Source organism: Dermochelys coriacea, chromosome 8 (genome assembly GCF_009764565.3).
Source record: "Dermochelys coriacea isolate rDerCor1 chromosome 8, rDerCor1.pri.v4, whole genome shotgun sequence".
Lineage (NCBI taxonomy): Eukaryota > Metazoa > Chordata > Testudines > Dermochelyidae > Dermochelys > Dermochelys coriacea.
In genome coordinates, this window is record NC_050075.1 from 20,666,324 (window position 1) to 20,689,127 (window position 22,804).

General features: G+C 41.2%; 2 protein-coding genes across 7 annotated transcripts in view; both read right to left on the reverse strand.

Annotated features, from left to right (window-relative positions):
• Positions 1-209: 209 nt before the first annotated feature.
• BNIP1 (BCL2 interacting protein 1) lies at positions 210-10,471 on the reverse strand. 3 transcript variants are annotated; one of them, XM_038414779.2, is made up of 7 exons: positions 10,387-10,471; positions 8,816-8,907; positions 7,815-7,907; positions 6,946-7,037; positions 5,386-5,487; positions 4,225-4,343; positions 210-1,603 (listed from the first exon to the last, which is right to left on the reverse strand). In XM_038414779.2, the coding sequence occupies exons 2-7, from the start codon at positions 8,897-8,899 to the stop codon at positions 1,407-1,409; spliced, it is 687 nt and encodes a 228-aa protein (XP_038270707.1). In that variant the 5' UTR covers positions 8,900-8,907; positions 10,387-10,471; the 3' UTR covers positions 210-1,406. The 3 variants fall into 3 exon arrangements, with proteins under 3 accessions (XP_038270707.1, XP_038270706.1, XP_043376022.1); XM_038414778.2 differs by lacking the exon at positions 10,387-10,471 and adding an exon at positions 9,144-9,282; XM_043520087.1 differs by lacking the exons at positions 8,816-8,907; positions 10,387-10,471 and adding an exon at positions 8,321-8,510.
• A 3,568-nt stretch (positions 10,472-14,039) lies between these two features.
• The window catches only part of CREBRF (CREB3 regulatory factor), a 33,378-nt gene continuing 24,613 nt past the window's right edge, over positions 14,040-22,804 (reverse strand). For 2 of the 4 annotated variants that reach the window (XM_038413840.2, XM_038413841.2), the window contains 5 exons: positions 22,195-22,389; positions 18,897-19,086; positions 18,328-18,401; positions 17,912-18,034; positions 14,040-17,663 (listed from right to left, as the gene is read on the reverse strand). In XM_038413840.2, coding sequence (XP_038269768.1) covers positions 17,548-17,663; positions 17,912-18,034; positions 18,328-18,401; positions 18,897-19,086; positions 22,195-22,389 — 698 coding nt within the window. In that variant the 3' untranslated portion in view covers positions 14,040-17,547. Of the gene's footprint in view, positions 17,664-17,911; positions 18,035-18,327; positions 18,402-18,750; positions 18,800-18,892; positions 19,087-22,194; positions 22,390-22,804 lie in introns of those variants that run through there. The other 2 variants (XM_043520089.1, XM_043520088.1) reach the window with 2 other exon arrangements.

Sequence of the window (22,804 nt, forward strand, 5' to 3'; positions counted from 1 at the left end):
GTGCTGTTAAACCAAACAGGCACGTTCATTTTTATTCCATTCAAAACACAGGGGAGGGGAAGGCAACTCAAGATTGCCAATCAAAAAAGGTCAAACTGTAGGAGGAAGGAAGAAACATTTTCAAATGTATAAGTTGCCAGCGCTCTGAAGATGTAAATATTAAGAGGAAATCTATAAAGGGAAACTAAGACAAAAGACTACAGAAAAAATTCCTTGACAATGTGCTTTTAATAAAATATTGCACCAGTAAGAAGAGCTATAATAGAGACTTGTTTGTGCTTTGGTCTTTTGATCAATACAACATTCTTTTTTAAATTTCAAGAGATGTAATGATGACCAAAGATCTACTCCAAGTGATCTCTAGGGTTCATGTTAAGAAATGTGTAATTTTTTGCTGTGGTTTTTCTAAGTTCTTTTTGTATCCTCCACTGAAATCCCTTTTCTGTAACTCCACAGTACTCCTTAGGAATTGATCATATGAAATACATTCCTATGCCTCTTACACTAACAGTATGGCAGGAATTCTCTATCCAGCAGTGAGGAAATGTCAGCATCACAAAGCTGTGCTGAATCAAGGCAAATGGGCCTTTCTACTCAAATATCAACTCCAAGTCCTCCAAGTGCAGACCTGAAATGAAGCCACAGAACATATCTGAACTACATTCTCAAAGAAACACAGTAACTTTGGCCTCAAGAAGGCACAAGATGTATTTCCCATATTATAAGATTCTACATTTTGGAACTCGCCTTGTGAAAAGGTGGCATGACAGTTTTCATTCTAAAGCTACTTATTTAATTTCATTCCTGTAGCAGCCATCTTTGTAAGTCAAAGGCAGATTCAGTTTTAAAGTAAGACAGACCTTGTATATACAATTCGGTCTCCTTCAATACAGGTGTAAATCCTCCTTTTAAATAAGACTCAATTTACGCAGACACTATAAATAGTTTATTAAAGGAATGTATCTAAGTTTGGGGTTTTTTATTTGCTTCCATCCTCTTTTCTCTCCTCACATTCCTCATCATCTTACATACAGCTGATAAGGCACCTCCTGATCAGATCGTTAAGTAACAGGTCATTTCATGCTGAGATGGGAGAAGGGTTGAAAATTAAGACTAGCACCTGCCATGACCACCAAGTGCTTCTCTGTTTCCCCGACCCAGCAGAGAAAAGGGTGTTACTTCTGTCCATCTCATTCTTTCTGCTCTGGCCCCTACCTGTGCGAGCAAGCTTGCTTGACATCTTAACCAGGTATTGTACTCCATTTATACCATATAAAGACCTGCCTGCTCTAACCCTCTTTCAGCTAGAACAGTGCTGGATCCCAGTTACATTGACCCTTATTATTATTACCCCATCTCTCTTTCTGGTCTTTCATAATATTTGGTGGTCCATGTGCTTTGGAATTTTACAAAAATGGAAAGAGTCTCTTTTTCAGGATGTAGAGCACAGTGGCCAAAAATAAGGCCAGGGCGAGAAAAATGAGCAGCTTATCCGTCAGTTCTCTGCGGTTGTACTTTGTAATGAGCTTTCGCCCCAACTGTATTGTCCCCGACATGGACTTAAATTCCTCATTCGCATCCAGGATGGTTCGTGAAGAATTGGCTGAAATGAGAAAGTGTAAAGTTTCAGCTGAGTGTGCTTCAAAACATCTTACAAAGGAAACATGCATAAAGGAAACTACAGATAATGACACCCCCATGGGTTAATCTGACTAGCGGTAACATCAATGCAGATCATGTTCCTGCAGAATCTTTCACCACACAGGAGTCCTAATATGCCTTGGAAAAAAACACAAAGCAAAAGAAACTAGGAGGGCTGGATGGTTTGCAGATCTGGTAACACAATACAGGACAATTTATGTTTAGATTACTGGATCATCAAATCTAGTTCAGGTCACTTGTGAACAAACGTCATTGCCTTTTGAGGTCTGTGTGAAACAACTTTGGTGGATTCAGCTCCATTCTTACCAGAGAGAAACTGCCATCACAACTGGCACCATTACTGGTAACTTCAGTGTATGCCAGCATCTGAGTATGGTCATGGAAACCAAAGTGCTCTCTCACCACTAGAAGTGTCTCTCTGAGCTAGGACAGTAATTCGATGAAAGTCAGGAGGAGTGATGAAGCAGTGAGGGCCTCAACAGATCCCTTAATGGTTCACTTCCAAACATTTTAACATTTGGCTTTCTTTTTTAAAAATGTACAATTTCTTTGTAAAAATTCTCATCTTTGGGTGAGGGTATTAGCTGGACTCCATTGAACAAAGAGTTTGTTTGAGAATATAACAAAATAATGACATGGCATACAGGGGCTTTTCAGTTTGTGTTTTTGCAAAACAATTCTCTCTTCAGATTACTAAATTATGAAAAGCAGAAGCCTGAGTCTCCATTTTCTTGCACAATCCACATCCTGTAACTGAGAAAATGCAGCTGAATTTGTATAGAGCTAAATGAATAAACTTCAGAAAGGTCAAACTTTAAATGTGCTGTTCACTCATATGAGCATGCAATATCTTATGAAAGAAATATTATCATAATCCATCATATCACAAACTCTGATGTCCCATCCTTAAAGAAAGGTCCTTGATCCAAGTGGCAAAGGGAAAATTGTTGTTGTTTCCCATGGTTAATGACAAAGCATGGCTTCCTTGCTCCACACTCAAATACTGGAAAAATGACTGTTATTTTTTTAGATGTTAAAATTCTAACTACAGACTCAAAATCCACAGCTGGTTTTCTCACAGCAGACAATTTTTGATAGCTCCTCCCATGACAAACTGTACACACTATTCAGCCAGAAAATGGGTGACAGAGTGACTGCCAAATCTGTCTTATTTAAAAGGAAAAGAAACATACTTTTTCTGCATGCAGGAACTGTGCACAGCTGCCATCTCCAGATGGGGATAGATAGTGAGGGAGAGAAAGTTGCATTATCTAACCTATCCTTTAAATCCCACTCTCTTTCTTTCTCTCTCCAAGCACAGCAAATATAAGAGGCCCAGCTGGCACACATCCGACTTCTAAATGGTTCATGAATCACCAATTTTGACAGCCCACTTGATTTATTGTTTTAGGATCTAAATGAAAGAGCTGGCCAAATCCTGGGTTCCTGGTCCTAGATACATTACAGACACAGCGTGTGACCTTGGGTACAAATCACTTGATCTCCTCCTGCCTTAGTCAACCCAGCTGGAGGGCTGGGTAAAAGCAATCTTCTTGTATCCATGTTAAACTTCCTTCTGTGTGTGGGTATGTGTCTCTATTTATACAGACACACCCACACACCATATTTTTGTATTTCTTTGATATGACACCATGTATGCTAGGAAAACAGTATAAAATAATGGCAAACAAACTGTCCCTGACATCGTTGCTTTGCCATCAAATTTGCTGTGGAATGTCAGTGATCTCGTATCACAGAAAAGATTTTACACAGAACCAAGAGTCTCCAATCAGCTTCTTCCTCTTTCTTCTTTTTCTTAGACAATTTTACAAAACTTGCCACCAGTCTGGAGGATGGTCTGAAATGTAACTCCAAGCCACAGCCAGTTGTTATTCTCTGTTTTGTGTGAAAATGTTAGCTCTAGTGACAGGTGACTGAAAGTCTTGCAACAGAAGTCATCTATGTATCTGAAAAATAAATTCATCATGGGCAGCAGCAATGCAAGTTTCCACTGCACCCTGTCAATTTTCCTCACTCTATCCTGGAAGAATCACCGCTAGGAATAGAGCACCATTCTCCTTTAAAACAGGTTTGAACTCAGGTCACCAGAGGCAAAAGACTAGTGCAATAATCCTATACATAAGAACAGTCATATTGGGTCAGACCAAATGTCCATCTAGCCCAGTATCCTGTCTTCCAACAGTGACCAATGCCAGTTGCTTAAGAGGGAATGAACAGAACAGGCAATCATCAACTCATCCATCACGTTGTCCACTCCGAGCTTCTGGCAATCAGAGGCTAGGGACACCCAGAGCATGGGATTGCATCCCTGACCACCCTGGCTAACAGCCATTGATAGACCTATCCTCCACAAACATATCTAATTCTTTTTTGAACTCTATTACAGTTTTGGCCTTCATAACATCCCCTGGTAATGAGTTCCACAGACTGACTGTGTGTTGTGTGAAGAAGTACTTCCTTTTGGTTGTTTTAAACCTGCTGCCTATTAATTTCAATCAAATTTTTATAATCCATAACCAAAGACTTGGGTTGCATCTGTACCTAGCGTATGCATGGTCTCCTCACTCTGCCGGACCTGCTGAGACATCATTCTGCTAATGCCCATCAGGTTCTCTGTAATTTTACTTGCATTCTCTGCCAGGCTTTCCTTTGTGGTTTTTCTGAAGGAAGAAAGGAAAAATAAAATGGCAAGGAATAAAATCACATCTCTGGGGTGTTTGATGCTCGTTGCTTCTGATAGCAATAGGGTGTTTAGAGCTGGAATTTGGCACCAACCATAGCCGCCTTCAGATGCACAAAGCATATAAACCTATTATTTTAATGTGCTCATTCAAACGATGTAGTTGATTTGAGTGTGCACCCAAAATCCTCACTAAAGCCCAAAGTCACTGAATTAGAGCAGCAGCCCCTGAAACAGTTACTAGGCAGTGGCTGAGAGAAGGGGTCCAAGTGTCATCAGATGCTGATCCACAAATATACTATTTCATGACACAATATGGAAACAGGTTTCAGAGTAGCAGCCGTGTTAGTCTGTATTCGCAAAAAGAAAAGGAGTACCGGTGGCACCTTAGAGACTAACAAATTTATTAGAGCATAAGCTTTCGTGAGCTACAGCTCACTTCATCGGATGCATTTTTCTGTTTTTTCCACCAAATGCATCCGATGAAGTGAGCTGTAGCTCACGAAAGCTTATGCTCTAATAAATTTGTTAGTCTCTAAGGTGCCACCGGTACTCCTTTTCTTTTTGCGAATATGGAAACAGTGATTAAAGCCACTGCTTTGTTACCTTTTATACCCAGTTTGATGTTCCTCGCTGATTAAATAAGACAAGTGTTTAATTCACAAATTATATAAAACAATCCAATTCTTGGTGTGAAATAATGATAGCAGGCAGATTTGTAACTTGTACTTTATGTCTATGATACACTTGATGTAAACCACACAAACTTTGGAGCAGTCTAACAGTTTCCCCCTTCCTAACAAGCCAAAGGTGGGAGAATGTACAGTTTAACTGAATATTACAAATCAACCACACCTTTATTTACACAGAAGGTAATAGGTGTCAATAAAAGACCCACTTTCTAAATGGAACCATGTAGTTTACAGTACATACGCACACAATGTATTACTATTTCTTTTTAGAATAACTGGATACAGCATCTATTGTTTAAACTCTCTAATTACAAAGGAAAGATTTAGTACCTTTGTCTTAATGGATCTCCTCTTTGCAGCAGTTCATCTTTCTCAGAGTTGTCTATAGCAATTTTGCAAGCTAGATTTGCCTTTCTCCAAGCTGTCTGATTGCTGAAATCACAAGTGTACAATGTTTTAGAATGATGGCAACAGTCTGCAAAGCTAGAAAGATTTTCAGGTGCCAGCCAGATAGAAGGCAGTTGGGCACAAATAAATACCACACCCCAACAACATCCCACCTGCTTATCAGTAACAATCAACATGTAAGATATATTATGTGAACTACTTCTACATAAAAACAACGAGCAGTCCTTTGTGGCACCTTAGAGACTAACAAATTTATTTGGGCATAAGCTTTCGTGGGCTAGAACCCAATTCATCAGATGCATGAAGTAGGTTCTAGCCCACGAAAGCTGATGCCCAAATAAATTTGTTAGTCTCTAAGGTGCCACAAGGACTCCTCGTTGTTTTTGCTGATACAGACTAACACGGCTACCACTCTGAAACCTACTTCTACATCATGCTAAGAGTAGAAATATCCCATTCCCTCATACATTTCTCCTCTTCTGTATGTTTAGAGAGCAAGGCAAGGAAGAATATCGTGCAAGCTGTTGAAAATCTAATTACATTCCATCCCTGTTCTGAGTGTCATCAAGAATAACTATTCAAACAATTCTATTTGACAGAAAAGTAATGTATATATAAAACATAACTGGGAGATTAGAACAAGAGACTGTGCTTCAGGAGATCTGAGTTCTATTCTTGACTCTATCATTGATTTACTCGGTGACCTTGTGCAAGTCACTTCACCTAGGTCAATGGTTTTCAAACTTTTTTTCTGGCAACCCAGTTGAAGAAAATTGTTGAGGCTCATGATCCAACGGAGCTGGGGATGAGGGGTTTGAGGTTTGGAAGAGGCTCTGGGCTGGGGCAGGGATTTGAGGTGTGGAAGGGGGCAGGGCTCTGGGCTGGGGTGCCGGTTCTGGGGTGGGGCTGTGGATAAGGGGTGGGCTCAGAGTTGGAGTGCGGGCTTACCTCTGGTGGCTCCTGGTCAGCGGCGCAGCCAGGGTGCAAAGGCAGACTTCCTGCCTGTCCTGGCACCGCGGACTGTGCTGCGCCCGGAAAGTGGCCAGCAGCAGGTCTGGCTCCTAAGCAGAGGTGCGCAAGCAGTTCCTGGCCAATGGGAGTGTGGAGTTGGTGCTCGGGGTGGGGGCAGCGCGCGGAGCCCCGTGGCCTCCCGCCTCGGAGCCGAACCTGCTGCTGGCCGCTTCCGGGGCGCAGCGTGGTGTCAGAAGAGGTAGGGACTAGCCTGCCTTAGCCGGGCAGCACCGCTGACGGGACCTTTAACGGCTCAGTCTGCAGTGCTGACCAGAGCTGCCACGACCCAATGCCTTACATTCCACGACCCAGTACTGAGTCACGACCCACAGTTTGAAAACCACTGACCTAGGTGACCCCATCTGTAAAATGAGGGTAATGAAGCTCACCAACTTTTGTAAAGTGCTTTGAGATCCTAAGCGTGTATGACTAAATTAAGAGTCCGTACATACTGTCACCATCTTTACCTACCTGAGCATTTGTTTTTTATGGTTCTCTACTTCTTGGAGTAAAGCTTGTTTCTCTGATTCTTTATCTCGTTCCTTAGCCATCTGCTCAAGCTCCTTAGATATAAAAGCAGACATACTAAAATCTGAGCATAAGCTGTCACCATCTACAATCATTACTTTTTTCTCCACCAGAGAGGATAACTGATTCAGTAAATTAGCAACTAACTTGATACTGCTGATACCCTTGGTTTGGATCTAGATTAGTATAGAATGACTAGTCATGTGCATCCTAACCAGTTGGCTCTTGAAGGTCCCCAATAACAAGACAAGAATCAACTCTCTCTCACATCAGCCAGGGAATACAGAGCAATAAGTAGACTGGCAGGTTAACTTCATTGCTGCTTTTCAGCCGACTATTGGCAACAATGGAAGTGACAAGAATCATGCCAGTTTTCCTCTGCTGATTTTAGAGAAAGCTATGAGTATCAGCCCATTTGGACGGTAACCACTGTAACTAGTGTTTAGGAATTTAATTTTTCTTTTAAAAGTAAATTTAATTTCTGCAGAACTTGTCATCTTAGACTCCATCAATTGCCGGGAAAGGTATACTTGCAAGACACATATTTGTGGGATGAGACCCCAGAATTAATGATTTTTACTTATCATGCTCAATACATAAACAATTAGAAATTCTCAGTATTATGGTTTATAAATGACTCCAAGATACTAGTACTGCAATGTCACCCTGGTACATTTCAACCTTCATTCTACCTAACTCACAGGCAAATAAAACTACTGTTTCTCTAGAAACCCCTGTCAAACCCTATTACAAAGCACCATTAACACTGTTACCTGCCAACATCTCATTTTTGTGGTTATGTTATGCCTCACCTGTATTCTGAGACGTAAATGTTGAAACTTTTCCTTTACTCTGGCATTTAATTCTGTAAGCACACTTAAGGGCCCTTGACAATCACCGATGTCCTAAAAGAAATAACAGACACAACCGCCATGCTAGGTTAGAAGCCATTGATGGGTAGTGTAATTTAATTTGCTTATTAATTTATTCAATTAGTTTTTGAGAAGGGTGTCTGCCGAATGGCATACAGGCAGAAACGTAGGACTTTTCAATTTGTGGGGAATGTGAATGTCTGCAATGTGATTAAAGATGAAGAAGGGGATTCCTCTTTGGGGCTGATGTAAACATTATCAGTATTATGTTTTGTTTTGTTTTTCACCAGGGACACAGAGCCCAGTGCACTAGGCACTGCACAAACACACAGGCAGTGGTTTTGAAATGCTCTCTTAACCGTTTAGTGGGGCAGAAGTGGCACAGTTTGTGAAAATCAGTTAGCCTGGGCACATCTGAGGACCAGGCACCAGAGCATTAAACTAACATTTCTACTTCCCTTCCACATAAGACCTGCAGGCTCCTAAATGCCAGCTCTCCAAAGCCTCCCAGGGACATGACCGCGGCAGAGAGGTTCACAGAGACATGCGCTCACGTATCTGTTTGCAAAGACCCTGGGTGGTGGGCGGGGAAGGATCAAGTCCTTGGGAGAGGTCTCTGGACTGGGAAGAGCTCAGGGCACTGGGCCAACTCCCCAGAGGCGACACACCCGCCCTGGATGTGGCAGGAGGGCAGAGGGCTGCGCCCAGCTGCCAGCGGTGACCCCCACCTACTGGGAGGAATATGGCGGGAGGGCCGGGCGCGGAGCCAACTCCCCAGCGGTGACCCCCCCCCCCGGGTGTGGGGGGAGGGCCGGGCGCTGGGCCCAGCAGCCCCCCCTCCCCAGACCCAGCTGCCCCGCGGTGGCGGGAGAGTAGGGAGCCGGGTGGGCGGGGGCTGAGGGGGCGCAGGAAATGGGCCCGGGGGGTGCGGATGACGGTACCTGCACCGCCGCTTTAATCTCCAAGTCGAATTTAACAATCTCCTGGTTACAGACCCGCACGGGCACGTCCCCGGCCGCCGCCATCTTGCGAACTACGGGGAGGTAGAGGGATCAAAATCAAAACGCAACCCCGCTCCCCGCCCGCCCTCTAGTGGCCGCGCCCTGTCGGCCCGGGACGCGCACACAGAGCCTCCTTCCCTGGTCCCGTGGCCGCAGCTGCCGTGGCCGCTGCCCCAGGGCTGTGGGCGGCAGGAGCAGGGCCAAGGCCCCGCTGCGTAAGTTCGGTGCTGACTAGTAATGGTTGCACGCCAGCCCCAAATAAACTCACCGCCCCGGTGCCACTTTGTGTCCGGACACTGAAGTTTCAAAAATCTTGATATTGCCACTTCCAGGCCAGTCATGAGTCAGATGCCGCCGCCCCCCCGCCCAAAAAAAAAAAAAAAAGTCAGGGGCTTGGCTCCAAAAACAGGCACTTTAAAAAAAAAAAAAAAAAAAAAAAAGGTCGGTTCTTGCTTGCATATTTATACCCCTGTCTCTGAAAATGTCCATGACATGCATCCGACCAAGCGGGTATTCGCCCCCAAAAGCTTATGCTCCAATCCGTCTGTTCGGCTACACGGGGCCCCAGGACTCGGTGCCGCTTTGTTCTTTTTCTGGGACTTTAAGTTCAAGCTTCCCCCCCCCCTCAACAGCCATGAGCACTTGAACCAGACTTGTGTTTTAAATTAAAGCTAGCATTCTCATGCAAGCTGCCCCTTCCAGCAGCTGAAAACCAACTGATGGCAAGACTCACGATAAATCTCCAGCATTGCGGCAGGGGTTTTTCTCCATTAGTCCTTCAGAAGGGCTAACAGAATGTGGTGAATCATTAAGAAAAGGCTAGACACAGTGAGGAGCTGCCAAAAATCTTAACCGGTTCCCTCCTTACCCCACAAGGGGGGCGTTGCCCACTCCCGCCCCATCCAACTCCCCGCATTCCTTGATGCCCCCCCCAGGACCCCTGCCCCATCCACCCCCTGTCCCCTGACTGCCCCCAGAACTGGGCAGGAGGGTCTCGTGGGCCACCGTAGTGGGTGTCCACCCCACCCCTAAGAGCCAGAGGGACCTGCCAGGGGGCAAGGTGGGGAGTCCCCGCGGTGCTTACCTGGGGCAGCTCCCAGGAAGCATCCGGCAGGTCCCTCTGGCACCTTGGGGCAGAGGAGCGTAGCTAGGGGGAGAGCAGGGGGAGCGGCCGCTCCCCACACTGATCACATCAAAAGTGGCGCCTTAGGCACCGACTCTGAGGGTGCTCCGGGGCTGGAGCACCCATGGGGAAAATTTGGTGGGTGCAGAGCACCCACCAGCAGCTCTCCGCGCCCGGCCCCAGCTCACCTCACCTCCACCTCCTCCCCGAACGCACCCGCCCTGCTCTGCTTCTCTGCCCCCTCCCCCGGCTTCCTGCAAATCAGCTGTTCATGCAGGAAGCCTAGGAGCGCTGAGAAGCAGGCAGTGGCTTTGCCCTCAGGCCCAGGAAGGCAGAGGTGAGCTGGGGCGGGGAGCGGTTCTCCTGCGCCCGCCCTCCCCCGGGTTACCTGCTGAAGCACGGGCAGCCCTCCGCCTCCCTGGGCCTGAGCGCCAAGCCCCTGCCTGCTTCTCAGCCTGCCCCAGCTTCCTGCGTGAACAGCTGATTTGCGGGAAGGGGAGGTGGAGAAGCAGAGCAGGGCATTCAGGGGAGGAGGCGGAGCAGAGGTGAGGGGAGCTGGGGCTCGGCGGGGTGCTCTGCACCCATCAAATTTTCCCCGTGGGTGCTCCAGCTGTGGAGCACCCACAGAGTCGGCACCTAAGGTGCCACTTTTGGCTGGTTGTTAAATTTAGAAGCCCTTTTTGAGGGGCTTCTAAATTTAACAACCGGTTTTAGCGAACTGGCTCTAGCTCACCACTGGATAGACAATAAGACAGAAAATATCAGCTTGCCTCTATGTAAATCCATGGTAAGCCCACATCTTGAATACTGCATGCAGATGTGGTCCTCCCGTCTCAAAAAAGATATATTGGAATTGGAAAAGGTTCTGACAAGTAACAAAAATGACTAGGGGTATGGAATGGTTGGTACACACTCTTCACCTGAGAATACAAAAAGAGTAGAGTGTGTTGATGCAGGATCCTGCTTTTTCACCACCTCATCCTAGCATGCACAAAGGGGTTCCTCCCAGCCTAGAGTGTGCAATTTGCTAAAACATACCTTGAAAGGGCAGCAGAGACCAAAGTCCACAGAGACCATATCATAGCTGTTTTGTGGCTTTTGTAAAATAACTTGGTGGTCTCAGTCTAGGTTCTATTGGAGAACTGTCCGCATCACTCAAGGGCCTTTTCAGCAAGTTGCTGTTATTATGCCGAGGACTGAATGGGGACAGAGATTAAATTATCCTCATATCTAGTAATCGTCTCTCTAAGAGGAATACTACTGAAGCATGATAGTGGGGCAATAGGAGAAGCTTACCCTGTTGATGATTGTGCTGTTCCTGTTCTATGGGGAGGGGGGGCGCGAAGGGGAGAAAGAGCAGAAGAGGGCTTCAAGCTTCCTGCAATGTCAGTACAACATTCTACAGGGGAAACCCCAGTAATTTTACCTGAGAACTATAGAAGCAACACCTCAGCTGATGCACTGCAGGAGAGAGAACACACCAAATGGGAAGCACAAAAATTTGAGAACTATTTTTTCTCCACAATTTTTTATTTTAAATTACAAAGGATGTTGCATACATTGATGAGTTTGTATCTGAATAGAAGTGCTAGGGCTCCAAGGTGACAGAGTAAACAAAATCAATATTTTAATTGTGCCTCTTTAAAAAGAAAACTGCACAACTATTAACCAACATTAAACATTGCAACTCTTAACAGATCATGCTTTTAACAAGGTAAAATTATTTTCGGACAGAGACACAAGACTTTTAGTAAGTTTTTCTGAGCTCCAGTTGGAAATTGACTACAGAATATTGAGGACAGCATTACAAACATGACCCCAAGCATAAGCAGAGCAGGTTGCCACGTTTTGTAGAAAAAATTATTTTAATTTTTGCCATTCAGTCAGTTCCCGATATCCACCATGTGCCATCAGCCTTAGAGTTCATTTTTAGCCACAATTACTGAGCTACAAGACATCTTTTAGACAGATGAAGTATTCTAAAAAGGGTAGGGGAAAAGGGTGGTTCAAATGAACAGAAATGCAGTTAGTAGAATATAGTGTTCTAAGAAAGGTTCAAAAAGCAGCTACATTTATACCACTACTTTTTTTTGGTTTTTAACGTCATGAAGAGAAAGGAAAAAAAAGAGGAAGTATTGGGATAGAAGATGCATTTGTAATTACAAAGTCCAAGCCAAGAGAATCCTATTCTAACCATTCTACACACTCAAGTTTGGCTTATGCAGATATCTAACTCTCCAGTGTTCCTAACCCATTCAATCTTTTAATACTGATACAGTACTACAGTATACAGTATATTGCTTGCTTAAAATAAGGAGTTTTGGATTTTTGTCCAGATTAAAAAATAAAATTGAAATTTGTCTTAAATGGATCTGGCTTTATTTTTGGCTCCATTGCTCAATAGAAAGAAAGACAGTTAATAAATGCATAATCAGCATTTGCCTTTGTGGAAGTTAATGAATGTCTAAGAGGCTGAGGGGTATAAATTCAGCACACGCACCTGATCATATAGATCCATTAAAAATCATGGCCTATTGTAAAATGTAAATCAAACATCATTAGCAAGGTATCATTCAGTTTTTGGATGCGATGAAAAAAATATACTCTAGAGTGCCACTTCTGCAATGCGGACATTGAAATATCTCCAATGTAAACTGGGATATTAAAAAAAGTGGTGTTTTCTCAACATGGTAATGCCCTTTATATGGTTACAACAAGAATCAGCCACTTCAGCAGTAACTATTTGAAATGTATTTTGCATGATCCCTAAGGTAAACAAAATTAACTGCAGCTCTGTGAATAAGCCAAGGTTTCATCTGGTAGCATAGTGAACTAGTGGTACCCAACTGAAACCTTTAACTTAAAAAAAAATAAAATAAATAAAAATCATGATTAGACACATTCTTGAAATTCAGGTCCCAAGGCCAAATAAAGATACTAACATTCATATTACATAATTGGGCTATGCCTCAACACCATTTCAGGAAGACTGCTAAGCAAGTTTGAGGAACAAAATTATATTTGCTATTTCTGCTGAAAGCAATTGTATACAACCCTTTCAAAGTAGATATTTTTAAAAAACTAAGATTTTTCACCTATCTATATGTTTTAAAAATATTTATGGAAGATAAAAGCACATCCATTCTTGACATTTGTGAATAAATTAACAGTTTTATTAAATGAAGGCAAACATCAGATAATGGTATAGTTTTTAAAAATGAAATCCAAACTGGCAGAATTCTATTTCAGAAATATGTCTGGTCCTTTTTAGATTACTTAAAAGGCCCACCATGTGTTTTATAAAGGAAGAATTTTGTTTACTGCTATTTTTTTAAACTGGAAAAAAGAGCTTACTAAACTTCAAGCCGATGAACTGAGCACACCTGGCCCCGATTCTCACATCAATGTATATCACGGATGTCAGTGTTGTTATTTTTGATTTATACTGCTATGAGAGGAGAATCAAGCACATCCACATCTAACTGGAGACTTAAGCACCCCCCAAAAAATAAGTCAGAAAACTTGTTTGATAAACTCATGAAAGTCAGAAAAAGCATTAGCTGAAGGGATGTAGTGGAAAATATTTTTTATTTTATTTGTTTAGCCCTAGCACCCCCATCTTCCAAGGCCATTCAAAAATTGGTCTTCCATACAAACATAAAGTGACTATTAAGAGAATTTGAAACCAGATTCATTTGAAGTTCCTTCATGATGCTTTTATCGTAGTTCTGATTTTGCTTTCAGAAGGGTCAAAGGATTTAACAGGTTCAGGGGAATGAAAAATAAAAACATTTAGTTCTAAATGTACAAGTAAGGCACAATATAAAGCCACATCATAATCTGGCATGAAGGAAATAGGAACGGACAAGAATCATACATGGTACAGTAGAACACGCAGTCCATCATACTGATTCAAAAAGTGTGGCACCCAAATTCAGGCTGACAAGATCTTAACAAGAGCAGTTTGACAGCATGCTTCAATATGGAAACAAATTCTAGAGAATCCAGTGTATCAGAAAAAAGGAAGAGCTTTTAGTTTTCATTAAATAAAAATGTATAATTGGTTTTGATGACAGAATTAGTGAATATTCACAATGCCTACACTCAAAAATATTCAAGGACTTCATTAAGATCCACATACCATGTATGAATGCTGAAAGCCTTTAGAGAACTATTCTCTAAAGATCATCCAAAAATGCATGCCACAATTTCCAAAAAACAGAACATGTACATTTGTATTTTTACCCTTATAAGATTTGTTTGTGATAAGAATACACTAAACATATATATTTTAATGACACTAGAGGAAGCAGATTGTTACTGGCATTAAAGTACAACCATTTCTAGACGGTTTAAATGCCACAGAGTCCCCTGGTTAAAATGTAAAGCTGCACAGCTTGCCTATGTCATCTTTATGATAAAGTTAAACCAGCAAAGGTCTTAACTTTACTCTACATTTTACTGCCAGGTTTTATTTAGATCAAGTATCGCTGCAGCATTCTGACCAGCCCAGAGTTAGCAGCAAATGGCAGGAATCATATAAAAACGCAATTTTTTTCTTCTTCTTTTTAAACAAAGTGCTTTTCTAAGATATACATACTTATATAAATAGGTACAAAATAAAGTGTCAACATTAAAAAGCTCAACTATTTAAAAGCTTTTAACTATTTAACTTAAAATAATACATAGAAAACACTGAAATGCAAGGGTACAGAATCCACTAAAGAGATTCAAAGTCTTTTTTGAAATGCTAGACCAAAATCATATTCTGGTTTTCAGACGAAATAAAAAGCTATAAAGCAATGTTAGCTCAATATTCCTGAGCAGCTAGAAAAGGGCATTTTTCTACCTTATCGTCAGTTTAATTTGTCATGTAAATCCTACCTGATCGCAAAACTGCTGTCAACGTATTTTGAAATACTGCCTTGCCTATACAGTTCTGATATAGGGTTTGCACCTTTCTAGCATTGTGAATGTTTAAACACCAGAAAGGACTAACATTATTTCAAATCTCAATATAGCCATGACTTTAAATTTACATGACATTGACATTCTTTGTCAAGATTTCAATGGCCAAATGCATCTCTGGTGTAACTCTTGGTATTGGAAGAATTACACCAGGGATGCATCTGACCCATTAGGTTCTGTTCTGAAGCTACAAACCTGTGCCGCTTCTCCTCCCGCCACATGAAAAAAAAAAAAACAACCCACCACACACACACACACACACACACACACACACACACACACACACACACACACACACACCCCAAAAAAAAAAAACCCCAAACAAACAAGACAGTCCCCTGCTCAGGTTTTGCAAATCCTTTAAGCAAATTGTCTACATTTTGACTAGATAGTCCTGGGTACTTTTTCACAAGTCTTGAAGGAAAAACTCTGTGATACAGTTCAGTAGTGGTATTTTGGCTTCCTCCACCCTTTTAAGTTTTACAAAATATCAAGATGTAGAATAAGTTGTGGACACACTACAAGCATGTAGCAGGATTACCATTTTCATCTTCCACTCTTTCATCTTCTACTACTTTTGATTCAGACCTTCTTACACTAAAAGTTTAGATATAAAAATAATACTACCTATACATAAAAAGGTAGGTCACAGTACAAACAAACTTAGCCAAACTACATGAAGGAGAGAGATTTCCCCAAAGGGAGCGGAAAGAAAACCTTCATGGACTTTTTTTTTTTTTTTTTTTTTTGCATTTTTCCAGCAGCTACATTTTAAAGTATTTGGTATTTCTATTCCCAGTAGACAGTGTTTTGTCATTATCTTTAAATAAAAAGGAAAGGGGAGAAAAAGGGGTCCATGAAACCAGAGAATGATCTTGCCTTGACATAAAGGACTTTCTCGTCAAGAGATAAAGCTTTTCATTTGTACTCTAAACACTAACAAAGCAAACTCTTATGAGCAGAGGAGCAACTAAGAACTAATGTTTGTTAGTATTTCCCAATCACAGAAACTACTGAATTAAGAATAAGTCACATATAAGTTTGAAGAAGCTAATTTTGAAATTTCTGTACAAAAATATAAAAGAAAACTATAAATTTTGTTTTTGTTTTAAGCCTGTGCTGATCCTTTGAAACATCACATGCATAATAATACATCAACTGGAAAAGTGGCAACTAAGGAATTAGATTATTTGTAGCTCTTTTTCCTCTTTACATATATACATATTACAATAAAAATAATTTTATTTTGGTTGTTTGGTGGAAGTATCCTACAACAAGCTAAATAATTTTTTTAAAATTCTTAAAGTTGAAAACTATTTTTCCAATAGCTTACTAAAATCCACATATATTAAACATTTCCTACAGCAAATGCAGAGAAAAAAAAAAGATTGAGACTTTGAGATGGTCATCAACTTATCTACTATGGAAGCGAACTAGAAGAACAGCAAAATAATATTATGTATGAATGCTCCTTCTGTAGATAATTGGACCCAAACAAAAAAAAAAAATTCACAGTTCAGTAAGATCCCTAACCCTGACCTTTAATTTTTTTTTCTTTTTTGTTTTTTTTTTTGTTTTTTTACATTCAGTACAGTATCATGTAAGCTGTGCAAAACTTTACTTAGACTGGCAGTTTGCCATATCAGTTGCATTTGTCTTTGGTACAAAAATAAACAATCGCATTAATGTGCAAGTATTTGTTTTCTTCCGGCCAAGTACCGAAATTGAATTTTCTAGAGCCATCTTTTATACAATACATAGACTCTGTGGCATATATCTACATTTTCAACATATTCTTATATACATTCAAAAATTTGTAAGAGCTGGAACAAATACATGAAACCCCATAATCTTACCATCTATACATCTTGTGTTTTCCTCAGGGTTTTCATCGTACAAAAACTTTACTATCTTATATTTATAGCTCTCCCCCAAAATACAAGGCACAAAGAATATACTTTTTTTCCTCCTCTTACTTTCACAGACATTTAAATACAATATTAAGCTCAGAAAATTAAAGTCTTATATGGCACACTAGCTCTAATGCCATGTGCACTATGTACAAGTTAATGGGTGCAAAGAAAGCTTACTGGTTTTATTTTTTAGAAGAAAAAAAGCAGTAATTCTAAAAAAACCCACTAAACTTTGACAGTTTACAAAAGAATGCTTCCTCTTAATTTTTATTTTACTCAGAGCATAAACCTGCCACAATGTTCGGCATTTTGCTAAAATTTTCACAAGCACAAAACGTGTTTTTGCTTCTAAAGCAAATTATATGATCTGGTCCTAGGTTTAAAAACACCTAATCTCTGTATTTGTGCCTGAAGCAGCTTTAATACTATGTAATACTGGTTTATGCTCCAAAAATGCTAATTAAGCATTTTATATCGTGCGCTTACTTATCCTATTACATTGTTGTTAAAAAAAAAACAAAAAACAAAAAAAACCCCCAACAACCATGGAACCTAATTTTAAGTGTTTACATAATGCTAAACTGACATGCAGACCAGAATGAAATTTACAGTGGAGTACTTAATACAGGTAGAGCTCTGACCAATGAAATTAGGTGAAATGATGTCTGTTAAACTTTTGACGTTGGTATTCGCAGCCCTACAAGGCCACCAGTGGGGTCTCCTTCTGCAGTTTTCTCTAAAACTTGGTTCACAAATTCTGATGTTTGACCAGCTACAGGTAGTCCTGGAAAGGAAAGTTAGGGATGTACTTTAAGATCTCTTTTATTCCCACATATGTGCATATTTGAATGAATACAAACAAACAAACACACACACACTCTCAGAAGTCCTGCTGTTGGTCAATAACCAAGCAGAACGCCTAAAGCTCTGTGATAATTGGGCAACTGCTCCTATAGAAATATTAGGCTGAAGGGACTCAACACTTGTACATATCATTTTTGAAGTATATGGTTGATTAAGTTGATTCCTTACCAAGAGTATCTTTAATAAGTACATCAAGCTTCTGTTCCATGTTGGTTCCTCTGTCATCTTTAGGACTCTGCACTCGATTAACAATTTCTTGTTTGATAGAGTTGATCACAAACAACAAATTATCTACAAAAAAAGACATCATTGGATCACACAGTAATCTCTCTTGGGCAGGAACTGTGTTTCCCTATGTTTATGTACTGTACTTTATGGCAATGGGTCCTAAAATAGCACAACACAAATAACTAATCAAAAGCAAATCAAATTATCTTTATGCACTATCTACAAGTTAAATACCAACACCCTTTTCTGCATAAAAAATTGTCCAAAGTATGACTCTGGTGACGTGAAAATACAGAACATACAACTGTTTGTAGTAAGACAAAGGAAAAATTGTGTAAGTGAAAAAAGTTAATTACCATATTCTGTGTTGAGACCCCATAGCTTCACTTTGTTGGCTTCATACTGGGCTTTCTTCTTTAGTCTGCAAGCCCTATAACGGAGAGAGAGTCAATATACCTCTCATCACTATAGAACATTCGTTATCGTTAACTTCCATCCGTGCTGCTAGAGATTGTGGCTTATTAACTGCTCCCACATAGTCTTTACAACCACTGCTTGTATTTGGTATCACTCATACACACAAAGAAATACAATATGGCAGCAGTGCCTGTAGAATCTCAGATTCCTGTTTGTTAACTTAACAGGATGGCTTTCAGGGTCTGTGCCAAAAATCTATCAGCGAGGCCTGCTTCCAATGGGAAGAAAGTACAATCTAGTTTGCATTTTTCAATGTGAATCAGATGCCCTGGTTGTTTTGGGGGATTTTTTTTTTTTTTTGGTTAAAGCAATACTAACCTTACAATGATTGTCAAGGATGAAGCAGCCTCTGAGTAAGAAATTCAAAGAGGTCTCATTTGTAAAACACATGTCTAGAATAATCCCAAACAGGATTAATTCACACAGGTAAAAGCCATTTAAAGTTTACCTGGAAGCTAGTTTGTTCTTTTCTTTTCTTGACCTCGGTCTGGCAGTTAAGGGAAGTTCACTGACTGGTGTCAGGTCACTAATCACCTTATTCAGTTTCCTTAGTTCATTGCCAATCTGGAGAAGTTTTTTGGGGTTAGGAGTCAGGTCTTCCACATCAGTCCTCCGTGACTTCTTTACTGCATATTTTCCTATTTGAATACACAGACAACTGGGTTGAGAGGTGTTACAATACAGAGATATACTTCTTAAACTGCATCTGGGGAGTAGGCTGTGCTTATCTTTTCAACACTGGGTGCAACCTGTCAGTTCCTGTGATCTTTTGCAGTGTAAACAGGACTACCACACAATTTGGCATTATTGATGATCCATCCAGAACCAGAAAAGCATGACTGGTTGGTTAGGACTGAGATGCATGAGCAGAGATGGGTGGGATCCAGGATGCTCCCTGAACTGTGGATGCTACAAGTCAGGGATGAGGCAAAACAGCAAAATTTCATAACACCTTCCCACTGTAGCTCATTCCATTAATCTCACTTGCATTATCATCAAATTCACACCAACAAATAAAACAATCCGTTACTCTGTTATCTTCTTTTCTTCATGAAGTGAGAGTAAAGGGTTGGTATCACAATAAAAGACAGATTGATCTAAGCCTGTGGTTCTTAAACTTTTTTACTGGTGACCCCTTTCACATAGCAAGCCTCTGAGTGCGAACCCTCCCTTATAAATTAAAAACAAGTTTTTATATATTTAACACCATTATAAATGCTAGAGGCAAAACAGGGTTTGGGGTGGAGGCTGACAGCTCACGACCCCCCATGTAATAGCCTTGTGACCCCATGAGGGATCCCGACCCTCTGTTTGAGAGCCCCCGATCTAAGCACAACCAATGTACAGACTAGTCAAATCCTTGTGGATATCTTTGAGGAAAATCTCTTTATAGATACTAATGATCATTAAAAACTTATGCAATTCACATATCTCCTGTATTTCTCTTAGTCAGTTTGGTTTTACTAAGGATAAATGCATGAAAAAAATCAGGATCTTTATTCCTTAGGAGTATCTGTTTCTGCTACACATTTCCCTTCTTAAGATTATTTAAAACAGGAAAGATACTATTTTATTTAAAACAACAAAGATACTGGCAAACACTTTCCCCAGAGACTTTTCCCAGCTGAACTGATAACTAAAATGGCTTGCCATGAGGCATCAACTGGCCTTTCACACACATTACCATCCAAAAGTTACAGAATTTAACAAAGTGCTCAATTCTACAAGCCTTGTGCACACAGAACTGATTGAGTTAAAGGGAAGTTCTACGTACAAAGGTCTTGAAAGACAACCCTCCAAATCATGCCTCTGAAGAAAGTATTGAAGACTTTCTGATAAAAGTGAACAGAAGTGCAAATCCCAATCTGGAATATACTGAATATACTCAATCATAAAACGGTTCATTTATAAACTGACCCCTCCCCCCCAAGATGGATAAGTAAAAATGGAAAATTTTTTATGACCCATTCATAAGCCGACCCTATAATTCTGGGGTCAGCAAACGTTGGCTCCAGAGCCATCAGGATAAGCCGCTGGCGGGCTGAGATGGTTTATTTACCTCAAGCATCCTCAGGCATGGAGGTAAACCAAAGTAAACAAAGTGTCCCAGCATATCAGCTGCTTACCCTGACGGGCCGGGACAGCAACTGGGGGGGGGGGGGATTTTTTTGTGGGGGGAAGAAGCTGGGGCTCAGGGGAGTAATCTCTGTGATCACCCCCCACATGACCCTACCCCTAGCCCAGGACCCCCACACTCTCCCCATCCCATCCCTTCCAACCTTATCTGGCGAGGGCTGGGGAGGAGGTCTCTGGCCTGATCAGAGCTGCTCCGGCAGGCTGGGCAGCATGGCCGCAGCCTGCTTCGGTGGGCCAGACTGGGCAGCATGGCTGCAGCATGCTCCTGCGGGTTGGGCTGGGTGGCCACAGGCTGCTCTCGTGGGCAGGGCCGAGCAATGTGGCTGAAGCCTGCCAGCCCCAGAGCTGCAGCTGCTTCAGAGGCTGGGGGGAGAGCAGCGTGGCGAGAAGAAGTGGAGAGGTTCTGGCCCTGCTGCTTCCCTTCTGGCTCTGCTGCCTCTCCTTGCTCCCTCTGTTGCGAGGAGGGGCTGTGTCCCACCTCTCCCTCTCTATACCCGTTCATAAGCCGACCCCCTTCTCTGATGCTTCCTTTTTTTACAAAAAAAATTGGCTTATGAGTATATACACGGTATATATAATTATATTTGTTAGTGATAAAGATATCACATATTCCACATTTAAATAAACAGAAATGCATTAACTGAATTTAAAAAATTTCCATCCCAAACAGAAGAGCAAGGAACATTACTTTTTATAAACAAAGTCTTTGAAAACTATCAGTATTAAAAATGACAGAGGAAGTTTTCAATTTCAGTAGTGCAAGAGGATGTTAACAATACAACTAAGGAAGTTTGTTTATTTCATTAATGTCCATGTCCCTTCAGAATTATGACCAGGTGGGGAACTGCCTACCAGCAGAAGGCACAAGACAGAAGAACAAAACTCTATTCTCAAAACTGTTTGTCCTTGACAGCATCAATAATGTCCAAAATACAGGAAAGTTGGCCTTTAAGAAAAAAAATAAAAAAGTCACAGGATGGAAATATAATATATATGTTCACCAAATGGAAAGAGAGAGAATATTACTTTAAGGTTCTAAGAGGGTGTAATAAAGAAGTTCAAAGAGATACTTAAGTATTCATAGATAAGATATTATTCCAAAACCTGCCATGTACACAAGGGTGGAAGGAGTGTGTGAAGAGGAGCCAGGCAAGAGAGACCTCTATCTTGTTGACTATTCTTTAGTTGACACTTGAATGAAAGTGCATCTGAGTACCATATATTGGTCAACTCTACTGCAAGCAACACTAGATCTGCCTCTCAGTATTGAGGGGCAAAGATCAGGTTTGTTATAATTTGTGACATTAGCAGTATTGCACAGAGATTTTAGAACATTCAGTATTTTCACTGAGAGACTTCAGGAGTTACAATTCTCAATTCATCCATTTTCCTCTGGAGGGAAAGTATATTGAAGGTTACTACTGTATATGCACTCCCTCTTGCCTGGATGCACTACAGATTCCAAACAGTTAAATAAAAATTACACTGTTTCAGTGATTCCTCCTCATGTAGCAAAACAAGAGCTCCCTTACATGAAGTCAGAGACAGCATCGTTATGTGAAGATGACAGCATCAAAGACGCTAACTGGTTTCTGGAGAACAACTCTTACCATGATGGAGCCCATTCTTCTGATACATGTTACTTGGTAATGTATCTCGACTCCACTCCGAAGGCCTCAGCATTCTTTCTTGTTGTGATGGTGTCAGTTGCTCACTATACTCCCAAAAGTATCTTCGTTTGCCTCTTTTTCGGCAAGATACTGCAGTACTTTCTTTTAAGTCTTCCACTGAATCATTTTCATATCCTAGAGGAATAAATTGCATTAGTCAGCTTATAAACTCAAGGTTGGAAATATTCTGATGTGTCTACAGGTATCAAACGAAGCATTCAAGAAAATACAAGTGAGAAGACTTAGTTAAAGCCCTCAATGGACTTGCCCCACACTATCTAATGAACCGTGTTTTTCACCTTGTATGCCACTTGGGCATTTGCCATAAATCCAGCAATAGATGTACAGCCATTGATGCAGCTGCAACTGTGACAGGACAATGACTTCTGAATTGGGGAAAGTCCCCACTGCATCCAAAGCCTCTCTCTGCTGCTATACCACTGATGATTCACCTCTCCTCTTCCCCCACAATCTCACCACCACACAATGTGAGAGCTGCCATCTCTGCAATTCTTGTAGTGTTGGATAGCCTTCTTGTCCCTCCCTCATT

Bases quoted from the DNA above. Each gene is read 5' to 3' on its own strand.
- BNIP1 (XM_038414778.2), bottom strand. From the start codon at position 9,216: ATGACTGGCCTGGAAGTGGCAATATCAAGATTTTTGAAACTTCAGTGT. The intron at 4,344-5,385 runs GTACTAAATCTT...TTCTTCCTTCAG, and splicing joins GGAGATCCATTAAGACAAAG to AAAAACCACAAAGGAAAGCC. The intron at 1,604-4,224 runs GTACAGATGCAA...TTCTCATTTCAG, and splicing joins GGAGACCATGCATACGCTAG to CCAATTCTTCACGAACCATC.